At 38.7% G+C, this 12,081-nt stretch overlaps 1 protein-coding gene across 2 annotated transcripts in view; it reads right to left on the bottom strand.

Annotated features, from left to right (window-relative positions):
- Positions 1–1,404: 1,404 nt before the first annotated feature.
- Positions 1,405–12,081, bottom strand: part of LOC111327925 (uncharacterized) — a 10,870-nt gene continuing 193 nt past the window's right edge. Inside the window, exons 2-13 of one of the 2 annotated variants that reach the window (XM_088733123.1) lie at positions 10,279–10,975; positions 8,682–8,733; positions 8,503–8,573; positions 7,676–7,742; positions 7,378–7,459; positions 7,123–7,233; positions 6,097–6,199; positions 5,749–5,828; positions 5,321–5,357; positions 4,181–4,316; positions 3,183–3,244; positions 1,405–3,011 (exon numbers count right to left, since the gene is read on the bottom strand). In XM_088733123.1, coding sequence (XP_088589249.1) covers positions 2,730–3,011; positions 3,183–3,244; positions 4,181–4,316; positions 5,321–5,357; positions 5,749–5,828; positions 6,097–6,199; positions 7,123–7,233; positions 7,378–7,459; positions 7,676–7,742; positions 8,503–8,573; positions 8,682–8,733; positions 10,279–10,975 — 1,780 coding nt within the window. In that variant the 3' untranslated portion in view covers positions 1,405–2,729. The remainder of the gene's footprint in view (positions 3,012–3,182; positions 3,245–4,180; positions 4,317–5,320; positions 5,358–5,748; positions 5,829–6,096; positions 6,200–7,122; positions 7,234–7,377; positions 7,460–7,675; positions 7,743–8,502; positions 8,574–8,681; positions 8,734–10,278; positions 10,976–12,081) is intronic. The other variant, XM_088733124.1, reaches the window with a different exon arrangement.

Here is a 12,081-nt window from a genome sequence, read left to right as displayed (position 1 = left end):
TAACAAGTCTATGGATTCAGTCAGTGAAATTAAGATTTCCTGTGGTGCTAATTTTCTTCTAAAATCAGGAGGAAATCCATAGCCAAATATGCTCAGAACTAAAACCTTTTTTTCAGCTATCGCTGGGTGCGTCATGTAAGTAGACTGCAAAAGAGTTTACTTAACTCTTAAACTCCAAACACTGATCAACAATATAACTTCTTCTCTCGGTACTGATGAACCGGTAAACTGGTGAGTGGAAAAGACAAAATAAACATATGGATGATGTCGTCTAGATACAACACCAAATTTTCTTTGGAATTGAAAAAAAAAAAAAAAAAAAAACGTTTAGGGATTCTTTGAGTTCCGTTTTCGCCGCTTTCTGTAGTCCTGTCCTTGTTCTAACCTTGCTGATGATGCCGCGGGGAGAGGGGGCGAGAGTACTTTTCCTGGTTTTATTTATAAATCGACTAATTTAGATACCTTTCATTTTCAAAAACCCTTGACGCTTTACAAACCCTGATAACCTGTTGTAACTTACCTGGAATATCTTGATCTCTCTTGTGCTCAGTCTACCCTAACGTCTCACCCTCATCAGCACCAAGGCGGGGCCGGGTACCAGACCCCTCGCAAAGATACTATTCGACCGTCCGCGTTGAAGTACGGATCCTCGACGGTGAAATGTCCGCCTAGGCTGCGTATCAGAAACCGAGTCCAGTGAAGACCAATTCTCTCTTATAACCGGGGATTACAATTGTAAGGTGGTGTTACCAACACTGAGGCGTCTTGTGCCCGGCCAAAGGCCGTGGAGGAGTTTGAATCCAGGTAGCAGACCGCTGTCGCAAGTGTGACATTTCTTGAACACCTGAAAAGGTGGCCCGTCTAAACGTAACTCGAGATGATTCTCGCGAATTATTGGATATCCGCGTAGTTTCTTGGACACTCAACTTCGTAGTTAAGTTTTTCACTTCCCTCTCTGTACTGGATGATTCTAAAGCGTTGGTCATTGCGCTTGTACTCAGTTTCGCATGAAAGAGACTGAAGCTCGCCTGCTTCAGTTTCTTTCAAGATGTTTTCGAGCCATTTCATTTATTTCAAGCTGACGTTAAATTGTTCCCAAAATTATCTGATAAAGTTAACTTCGCACGATCCAATATCAGTGTCGGTCGAAGGCGCTCACATATATATGGGAAGACACCGTACTTTGGGCTTAAAATTTTAGCTAATTTCAAATTGACGTCCGAGGCATTTAAAGCGGAAGAAGCTCTGTATAAACCTGGAGCCCTGAGCCGCGATCCAACTCGACGCAAAAAAGGAAAAAAAATTCCTGATTCACTTGTCTCAATAATATAGTCTACGAAAAACTTTCCTGAGAAGTTAAAGAGGGATGTAGTGGCTAGGCGAGGAGACGCAGTTGCAAATAAGTTCAGGGAAAGAGAAAGATTTATTTGTTGGCACCACAGATCATTTGTTACCTTTCAAGAACTTGCTTTGAGATTAAGTGCTGCATTTATTGGTGCTACAAGTTTATTAACGGTGTTATGATCTTGCCTATTTTCAGTTTGTAGTTTTTAAGAGTTAGTAATAGTTCAAACTGCGTCAGCAAATGGCTTCTGTCAGTACAACGGTATAACGACTAAAAGTTCAATTGTAAACTGACAATTAGGATATAAGTTGACCTCACTTGTAAAGCTAGTCTCCCTTCCAGCCATTTCCGGCGTCGTCACGCAAGCGAAAACTCCCCCACCAACGGCTGCGCACTTTCGAACAACATTCCTTTCCCATTGTAATGTGTTATCCAATCAAAATAAAGTCTCAATAATATATATTGTTATTGTCTAACAAACAACCAATGAACACGCGATATTTTTATTCCCGCGAATTCACAGGAAGCGCGTTAGCGTTAGTTTCTAAAGATGGAATGCGATGTTATCGAAACTCCGAAGAAAATATCAGATAATGATCGCTGTTTTGTTTGCTCTTCTGCTGTTTCTAAAGATAAAAACTGTTTATTTGGGAGAAGTGCTTGGAATTTTCCTGAGATAATAAAGGCTTGTATCGATGTTGACCTCTACAGCTATTCTAACTCGAGAGAGCGATCAATTTGTCGCGAGTGCTACAAGCTTCTAATAAAGTTCTTCTATAAAGTTCTTCTATAAAGTTCTTCTATAATTACTGTTATGGCTTCTCTCTGATGCGAATTCAAGTTCTCAATACCAAAAGTATCTCGCACTGAGTCGAAAGCGTCTTCAACAGACGCCATTTTGTCAGTTTCAACGCTCGGATAATACGAACTCTGTGATTGGTTTGATTATTGAGGCGCGAACGCTTTCCAGAATATGGTAAGTAAATGCTGATTGGCCAATTTCCGGAAAGGAATGTTGTTCGAATGTGAGCAGCCGTTGGTGGGGGAGTTTTCGCTTGCGTGACGACGCCGGAAAGGGCTGGAAGGGAGACTATTGTCAAGCACTTTTACTGGATGGAACAGAGCCTCCCTTTCGGTTTCTGGTAGAAATTGTAGAATGACTACGAACTCATTACCGCCCTCGGCTAATACGAGATTGGCTGCACGTTACTTTTAAAGAAATAGGAAGGTCTCTCTATTCTGAACACAGAGTAATTTATGTGTATTAAGATTACAATACATAGCTTACGTCCAAAATCACATGTTAATGTTACACGTTTTCCTTTCGCGCAGTAAAAAAGGAAAAAGAAAGGATCTCCACCGTACAATTCGAGTTCACTACAATTCACCTCCCGCCGCCAAACATGTTCCCAAATGACATCCCGCCGGGAAAGCCACCTCCAAAGCCCCCGCCAGGAAACCCGCCTCCAAATCCACCTCCAAAACCCCCACCGGGAAATCCACCCCCGGAAAACTCGCTAGGATCAGGTGGCGGTTCAGATCCCGCGGGACCAAACTTCTCGGCGAGTTTGTCGACGATCATCTGGACTTTGGGAAGATGTTGGTATTTTGAGAGGTTTGCTGGGTTTTGGCTCACGTCTTGGAAGGCGGCCATCACTTCAGGATCCTGAAAATAATAAAAAAAAGATAGCCTCTTGTTGAGTCAGAATGAGGGATTCTTGACCAAACAAAAAGGCGCAGTTAAGTAAAAACAAATGCAGTCCACGATCACTTTCGATTCTCGACTCAAAATTGACGTTGCGTCACAATTTGCGATTTTCTCAACATTCATGCCAACCTGAAAAGCTTCCAACAACTCTGGATCACTCAGTAGCGCGTTCAAGTTTGGTGTATCGGCCCCTAACAAATTCAATAAATAAACGAGTCTTAGAGGATTACATGAATTACCTCGAGTGATCCACATCACACATCTGTATTTATCTAAGAAATGGTAGTTTGAACAGTAATATGGGGGAATTGAGGGTATTTTTATCACACCCCTGTTCTGAACTCCACCCTTTCTGGACTCCCCCCCTCTCTGGACCCCCTTTTCTGGAGGGGACGCTGGTGGATGCTGGATTACCCCCAGCCTAGCGGTTCTGACAAATTAAAAATTTTGGGGTGGTAAAGATTTCTGAGATTCTCTTTGGTTAATCACAATTCACTAGATTATCACAAAGCACGGTGACCTTGTGATTCTGACCCTTAACCCTCTAATTCCCAAGATTTAATTATTAATTCCCCCCCCCCCCCCCACCTCCCATCTCCTAGCTACTACACATTTCCTTGTAAATTAGTTACAGGAATTTGGTGTTAGATCAAAATAACGACATCTATCTGATGAGTTTGAGTATTCGCATTACCTGTTTGCTGGATAATGTATGGATATTTTAGGATGAAGTTACATGTTAACATTCAATCCAGTCTTCTTATTCATCAGTATGTTGGCAAGATTTGCAATTGTAAAGTTTAACCAAATATGTAGAGGCACTGTTCCACTACATAGACACAACATTTTATCTCTGCTTTTAAAGGCCAATCAATGGTAAAATGGATATCTTCTAATAGAATTGTCAGAAAAAATACCAATGAATCCCCACCCTTGCATACGTTTTGTTCCATTTTTACCCACTGATCACGAGATTGTTAATCAGTGGAGTGGGAACCCATTTTCATGGGATCCCATATATCAACACCAAGGGAAGCCACAAAGGTTGCTAGTGAAACTACTGATTAATATATTTAATACTATACAAACAAACGGATGCCTTCTAATAGAATTGTCAGAGAAAATACCTCCAGTGGCTGGTCCTCCGGGACCTCCGGGATGAGGGAACGCATCTTCCTCAGGGTAGACCCCTGGGTCAGGAACTTCAAAGCCACTTCGATATGTTGTGGACCCTCGTGTCCTTTTTGTCCTTTCTTCTTCCTCCTGTTAAGGCGAGGAGAGGTTAAGGAAAGAGCAAGAGTAAAACCTTGGAATGCATAAGAAGCAATATGCTTTTCATAACAGGAAATTGAATATCAAAGACAAATTTTAGAAGCGAACAGGTCAAGCCAACTTTGCAGTTCAAAGCAACAGCTGTTTATTAGTGCAACTACCCTATAATGACCTGATACAACAAGCAAAGGTTACCTAAATACATTCTAAACAAAGTGAGAAAATCTTAAAGAAATTTAGGATTATCATAATGTTCTGTCACTGACTTCTGATGCATTCCATTTAATCACTTCCAGTTTTGCCTGAATCAATTCATGCAAGTCTGTGGGTTTGCTGCACTTGTTTTGGGTTCTGCTTCAGTTTAATGCAATTTTGTCAAATCTGAGATTATTGCCCCTTAATTCCTACCCCTAGTGGGAACTAGATCTGGCTGAGCAAGGTAAAGTTGTACTTCAAGGTAAAATGTGCTTGTATCTGATTACTGATTAGTTGAAAGAGTAGCAGTAGTCCTCTAGGCCGATATAAGAGACATTTCCCAGCACCACAGTTTCTTTAGAAACTTACCCCTTTTATTCAATATAAGAATTTATTACACGACTTAGGCAGTCAAAGGGCCAATAACTAAAATCAACCAATAAAAATGCTCTATTGCCGGTCCAATATTCTCTAAGTATTGGACCAGGCACTGTCCCGAATGATACTGCACTTGTGTCCCTTTGAACTTCAGTCGTATAATAAATCTCTTATTAGCCAAGCTTGCTCGGGACCGTACTGGAAGAGTATCGGCCCTCGGTCTTTTTTGTACCGACCTCACTGCACTCGGTCTGTACTGTTAAGACCTCGGGCCGATATTCTCCCAGTACGGCCCTCGCGCTTGGTTAATAAGATATATGTAGTGGTGCCAGAACCACTGACAGCAGTCTTGAAGACCTCAGGACATTTGATTGAAAATTGCTCTAAAAATCACAAAGACCGACCATATAGAGACAACTTACCTTCCTGGCTTTTTCTTGAGCTTCTTTTGCCTTTTTGCTAACAAGAGGAATGTTCAAAACAAAGTGTAAATCAATACCCAATAATCAAATTATAGATGACATAAAACAGACAATGAAACATAGGGAGAAAAATACACGGGAACTCATAGATATATGGAATTTCTCTTCCAGTTGAACACAAGAACTGCTAATCTGCTTATTGTATAAAAACCACAAAGTCATGTTTTTACTGACAAGAAAAGTTGACAAACAAACTTGGATTGAGAAAGGTGAATGCTTTCCACTCCTTCACTGAGTGGTGCAAAAGATGAGTGACGTATCAGCTGAGATAATCATAATTTTACACATGTTCAGTTGCGTTTTTTCTCAGGGCTGGAACTCCTAGTAAAACACCGAAGTTTATACAACAAAAGTCTGTAGCACATTACATTTTGTCCATTTTCTTCTTCTCTCCTTTCTCTAGACGTTTCCGTTCATATTTTCTCTGATGTTCTAGTAGAAGTTGTGCCTAAGTAAATCACAACAACAACAACAAAAAAATGCTTAATAAAATCTATAAACAATTTAGATAAAAGTAATGATCATTAATAGACTGAAGCAATTATAGATAATAATTATAAATACAATAATAATTATAAATAAAATGGCCAGCTTATAGTTATAATGAGAGTTTACTTAAGTTTGAAACTTTAATTGATATTTCCCCCTCCCCCCATGAAATCTTTCTATTTCTACATTGTTTTAAATGAAAATAAAGTTTTAACTAGAACTTTTACCTTAGGTTTTACTTCCCTCAGCCACTCATCAGCCTGTTCATCAAAGTCCAGTTTACATGCCACAGCAAGATCCTTAGCAGCCTCTGCCCAATGACCCAGGAGTCTGGACAAAAAAAAAATTGGGTAAAATTGACTTGTATTTTGTCAAGTTTGACAGACTAACAGCTGTTCTGAAAATTCTTATATGGAGCTTGATGAGTTAATGCTGAGTTTCAATCACAGAAAAACTGAACCAAGTTGAACCAGTTTTACAATATGTTGCAACACTCAGAAACTCTTCGATCTTTGTTTTCCCTTAACAATGAACATCTTTCATTTTTCAGTGTGTGTATCTTTCTGTCTCTTTATGTTATATACTTCTTCAACTTCGTTTTATTTCCAGTAAAACTATTATTATAATAATAATAAATTAGTCAAGGAAAAGCTTGCCCCCCCCCCCCCTCGATTAGCATTTGCTATCTGCAGGCCAAAGAAATTTCTTTTTAATATTATAATATGAGAGAATAGAAAAAAAAAAATCGAAAAAGTGGAAGTGATTTGGATAGTTTTGAAAAGTGAATGGTTTCTTGAAAAAGGAATTTTTTTTTTTTTATGGTAGAACCAAAAGGTCATTACTTGAAGATCAAGTTCAGAGTGGTTTCATTTTCCCCACTGACTAATAGTTTCAGAACAGAGGAATGCAGTTCCAGGTATGATGCTAAAATGTTTGCTCACCATCAAGAACTGTTCAGGCCTTCTAAATCAAGTTCAACAATCACTGATACAGTGAACCAACCCCTTTAATTCCCAATATTTAATTTTTATTTCTCCCCATTATAGCTGCTACATACTTCTTTGACTAAATTAGTAAATGGGATTTGGTGTTTGATCAAAATAACAACATCTACCTGACAAGTTTGTGTATTCTATTTACTTGTTAATTGCTCACCCAGATAATTTATAGATATTATAGGAAGAAATTACCTGTTAATCACTTTTGGGTAAAAGAGTAATATAAAAATAGGAACAAAATAATATTTTACCAACCTGTGTGCTCGTCCTCTCCATTTGTATGGTTGGGCAGAGTCGGGATTGATCTTGATAGCCTCATCACAGTCCCTAATGGCTGCATTTGGTTTTTTCATCCGAATAAAACAACTGGAAAGGAAGAAATCAATATAAATTAAGCATCATAAGACAAAAAAAATACCACATAAATTCAACTTTTTCAGTTGTAGTTTGCTATTATGGTTGAAGAGGCAAATAACCATTAAAAACTTGATATAAAATAATAATCTATACCTTGCTCGTTTAGCATACATGCTTGCAGATGGATTCTTAAGAACAGCTTCAGTAAACAGCTTGAGTGCCTCCTCAAAGTTTCCTGTAAAAGAAAAAAAAAACATTTTAATTAGCCTTGCAAGTTAAAAAAAGAGGCCAAGTGAGCTAATACAAGCTGAAGCTTTATAGATACAACTCCGGGGAGGAGAGGGACACTGAGAAAAACAACGCAGGTTGCCCAATAGGAAACTCGCGCTGCAAATTTAGTTGCTACATAATAAAATAATTTTTTTACTAGCCGCTAAGAAAGCAGACAAACCTTCATTCATTGCCGTCATAGCTTCCATTCTCTTTGAGGAGGATTCATCCCTCATTTCGTCTGTAACCTTTGAAATCAACCTCTCATCAGTTCACTAACTAGGTAATTTGGTTAAATCAACTAAGCTGAAATTGTAAATTGGCCACCATAACAAGTTTAAAAGAGCTGACGTTTCGAGCGTTAGCCCTTTGCTCTGACAAAGGGCTAATGCTCAAAACGTCAGCTTTTTAACTGGTTACGGTAGTTGATATAACCAAATTACCTTGTTACCCCCACCGACGCAGCACCACAGTTTCTTTAGAAACTTTCACTCTTTAGTTTAGTAACTAGGTTTCAAGTTGGAGCAATTGTTAAGGAGTGTTGCATTGCAGTGTTGCTCAGTGATTGGTTCAGAAAACTAAACACCTCTGTCTCAGTCACTCACATTCAAGTCTAAAATTGATCACAATTTTGTCACTTGTGTGTTTCTAGTAGTTTTCAGTCCTCATCCGTTTCTAGTGATATTTTCCTTCATTTTCTTCATTTTGTTCTGACTGATTTCTTCTGGTTCAAGTACATGTCCCTCAAGCAAAATGCACACTAAAATAAAGTTGGATAACTGACATCTGTATGGTTTAGCATTTAACTTGCGAGTAGGAAGGAAAATAATTTAGTTTTTGAAAAACATGTCATTAAACAGTCTACAAAATCTCAGATCTTAAGCAAAAGGCTGAGGTTCTGCTTTGTTCCATTCATAAAAATGAAAAAAACACAGTTTTTCAATTGAATCAATTCAGTAATCAATCTATTATTTAATATTCCATGCCAAAAAAAAAAAAAAATTGTACCTCAATGCTTGAATCTCCCATTTGTTGAGGTTCATCGTTATCTGGCTCAATGCATCCTTCTTTGTCAATTTCTATTCAAAAGTTAGAAAGGAAATGTTGTCATTTAGTCACAAGTTAATAGTTTCATGTTATCTATTAAAAATCTTTAAAAACCTCATAAAAAAGGGGCTTGGACTAACCAACATCACTTTCCTCACTCTCACTGTCCACAGGTTCTTCTGCTGCAGCCTCCTGTAAAAAGGGGAGCCATGCAGACAAGAGGTGAATATTACAATCTTTTTGCTTTTTTCTTATTAATCAGTAGAACCCCTCTAACTCTGACATAAAAGATGAACAATAGACCAAGTAGATTCATCGTGTCTTTAAATTTTGACAACAAATGAACAGAAAACCAAGATGTTAAGTGACAGCTATATTTCGGTATAAACTAATTACCATCATCAGACTGAAAATACATACAAAATTAGGAGCTTAAATAGTTACAAAAGGTATACTCAAGAGAAAAGGCAAAGTTCTCTGCTGGATTTTAATTTTAATGGATTTTAATGTTAAGTGATGATGAATGGCGCTTAATGTGGAAGGCCTCTTTGTATAATAACAGGTTCCAATTATCGTCATAATCTAACACTGTGGTGTTATTCTGAACTACATTGATTGTGTATTCAATATTGCTGGAAACAGTTATAATGTCGTATAATGTTGGATCCCGTGATTGTGGAGAGAGAGTTTTTATTTAAAAAAGTAAGGTTTTTACTACAAGCAGGGGCGTTGTGGTTCATCTTTACTAGAGCTCTGTTCAAGACTGATGCTCTCGATACTACATCTGGAACAGTTGGTATGATGACGGCAATAATGAATACACAATCAATGTAGTTCAGAATAACACCACAGTGTTAGATTATGACAATAACTGGAACCTGTTATTATACAAAGAGGCCTTCCACATTAAGCGCCATTCTCCATCACTTAACAATGGATTAAAATCCAGCAGAGAACTTTGCCTGTTCTCTTCAGTATACCTTTTGTAACTATTTAAGCTCCTAATTTTGTATGTATTTTGAGTCTGATGATGGTATAGTTTATACCGAAATATAACTGTCACTTAACATCTTGGTTTTCTGTTCATTTATTGTCAAAATTTAAAGACACGATGAATCTACTCGGTCTATCGTTCATCTTTTATGTTCTCAAATTATCATCTGTTTCTAACTCAGACCATTCCCCAGTCTCTTAAAACTCTCTTATGTGCCTCTATTCCAGTGTTCTCCTTTATTTTAAGTAAGACAAGCAAATTAACTTCTCAAACTGGTAAATAGATCCTTTTATTAACTTGGATATATCAACAAAGTTGAAATGGTAAATTGGCCACTGTAACGATTACAAAAGCTGACGTATTGAGTGTTAGCCCTTCGTCGGAGCGAATGGAGGAATTGTGGGTTGTGTGTGCTTTTAGAGGCACACACAACCCACAATTCCTCCATTCGCTCCGACAAAGGGCTAATGCTCAGAACGTCAGCTTTTGTAATCATTATGGTGGCCAATTTACCATTTCAACTTTGTTGATATATCCAAATTATTTCGTTACCCCCACCAATGCAGCCCCAAACAGTTTCTTTAGAAACTATCAGCCTTTTATTCACTGTTTAATTTTCAAGAATTCCAGGCAATTCTAGGTGGTAATGAGGGGTGCTACAAGTGGTAAATTTTCCCAGTTTTCACCTGAAAAGGAGAACACTGCTACTCCACAGGCAAATTTGACATTGATCTAAATTGTACCTTTTTCGGTGAAGCTTTGGGCTTTGGTTCTTCTTTTCCCTTTTCTGCTGCCTTTGGCTGCTCTGCTGGTTTTGGACGCTCCTCTGCTGTTTTTGGAGGCTCCTCTGCTGGTTTTGGAGGCTCCTCTGCTGGTTTTGGAGGCTCCTCTGCTGTTTTTGGAGGCTCCTCTGCTGTTTTTGGAGGCTCCGCTGCTGTTTTTGGAGGCTCCTCTGCTGGTTTTGGAGGCTCCTCTGCCGTTTTTGGAGGCTCCTCTGCTGGTTTTGGAGGCTCCTCTGCTGTTTTTGGAGGCTCCTCTGCTGTTTTTGGAGGCTCCGCTGCTGTTTTTGGAGGCTCCTCTGCTGGTTTTGGAGGCTCCTCTGCTGTTTTTGGAGGCTCCTCTGCTGGTTTTGGAGGCTCCTCTGCTGTTTTTGGAGGCTCCTCTGCTGTTTTTGGAGGCTCCTCAGCTGTTTTTGGAGGCTCCTCTGCAGGTTTTGGAGGCTCCTCTGCTGTTTTTGGAGGCTCCTCTGCTGTTTTTGGAGGTTCCTTGGTTGGCTTTGAAGGCTCCTCAGTCAGTTTTGGAGGCTCCTCTGCTGGTTTTGGAGGCTCCTCTGCTGATTTTGGAGGTTCCTTGGTTGGCTTTGAAGGCTCCTCAGTCAGTTTTGGAGGTGGCTCTGGTTCTTTAGGTTTTTCTGGTAGTGGAGGAACCTGACCTCCAATGCTTCAAAGAAGAACATTGTAAAGAGTAATTAGACTAAATCAAACATCAAGCTCCCAAAATAACACTTAGAACAGTCTCTCTTTATTGTTTTTAAAAACAATAAAATAAGTAGAAGTAGCCATGTATTTCAGTGGAATAGCCAAGGGAAGATCCTTTTATTAATGGGAGTCACCTAAAAAATATTAATCTGATAAGTTTCAAGTTACTCTCACAGCAATCTTATAATTATTGTACCTAAATTAGTTACCCTACCCTCATCAGCTAGTGTATAATTTTTTTAACAACTAAGGCTCTTTTACATACAAAGGCTTTTTTACATTATTAAGATGTGCTAATTATTGCACATGTGACAATCAATACTTCAGTTGTCCAACAGTGTGGTAATACCCTTCTTGCATTTGTGTACCTCAAACTCAGCATGAGTTTAACATCAAACTCAGCCATTGTTTAAAATGGTCTACTATCTTTGGTTAGTTTATTCCATAGTTTTGACCCTGATTATTTGACGAGGAGTTTCCCATAAGTCATGGTAAATCAAAGACCATATTTCAAGATCTTTGTTTACCATTTGTCCAGTTTCATTGAATATCACCGAGAGTCTGCTACCAACGAAGAAAATCATAGTTCACAATTCCGTATATCACAAAAACAAACAGGAAGTTAAAACAAATTCTACTTCCGTCTTGGTTGTGAGGTGAATGCTCGCACTCTGCAAGGGCTCAGAAGAGTAAAAGGAGTTTTTTTTTTTTTTAAATCAATCAGCATTATATCTAATTACAAAATCCTACAGAAATGTCAAATTTCTGAAATGAAACGCTGAAACTTGTATGGTCTCGAGAAAGTGAAATGTACCCAAGGCCTGAACGTTCGTATTTTGGGTACGTTACGTATACACGGAGGTCTGACAAACTTGACATCGACATAAAGGAAAACTGAAATAAACATGTTTGAAATATCAAAGTATTAAATGTATCGGCATATTTTAGTGGCAATCAATAGCTTGGGGTCTCCATTGAAATTGTCAACTACGCATTCTAGGGAATTGACGAACTGAGTTCCACTGCACGTGCCTTTTCCCTGACAGTACAATACAACGACAAGGTACA

This window comes from Stylophora pistillata, chromosome 9, assembly GCF_964205215.1.
Source record: "Stylophora pistillata chromosome 9, jaStyPist1.2, whole genome shotgun sequence".
NCBI lineage: Eukaryota > Metazoa > Cnidaria > Anthozoa > Scleractinia > Pocilloporidae > Stylophora > Stylophora pistillata.
The sequence above is the reverse complement of the archived record's forward strand: the minus strand, read 5'-3'. Positions and strand labels throughout refer to the sequence as shown.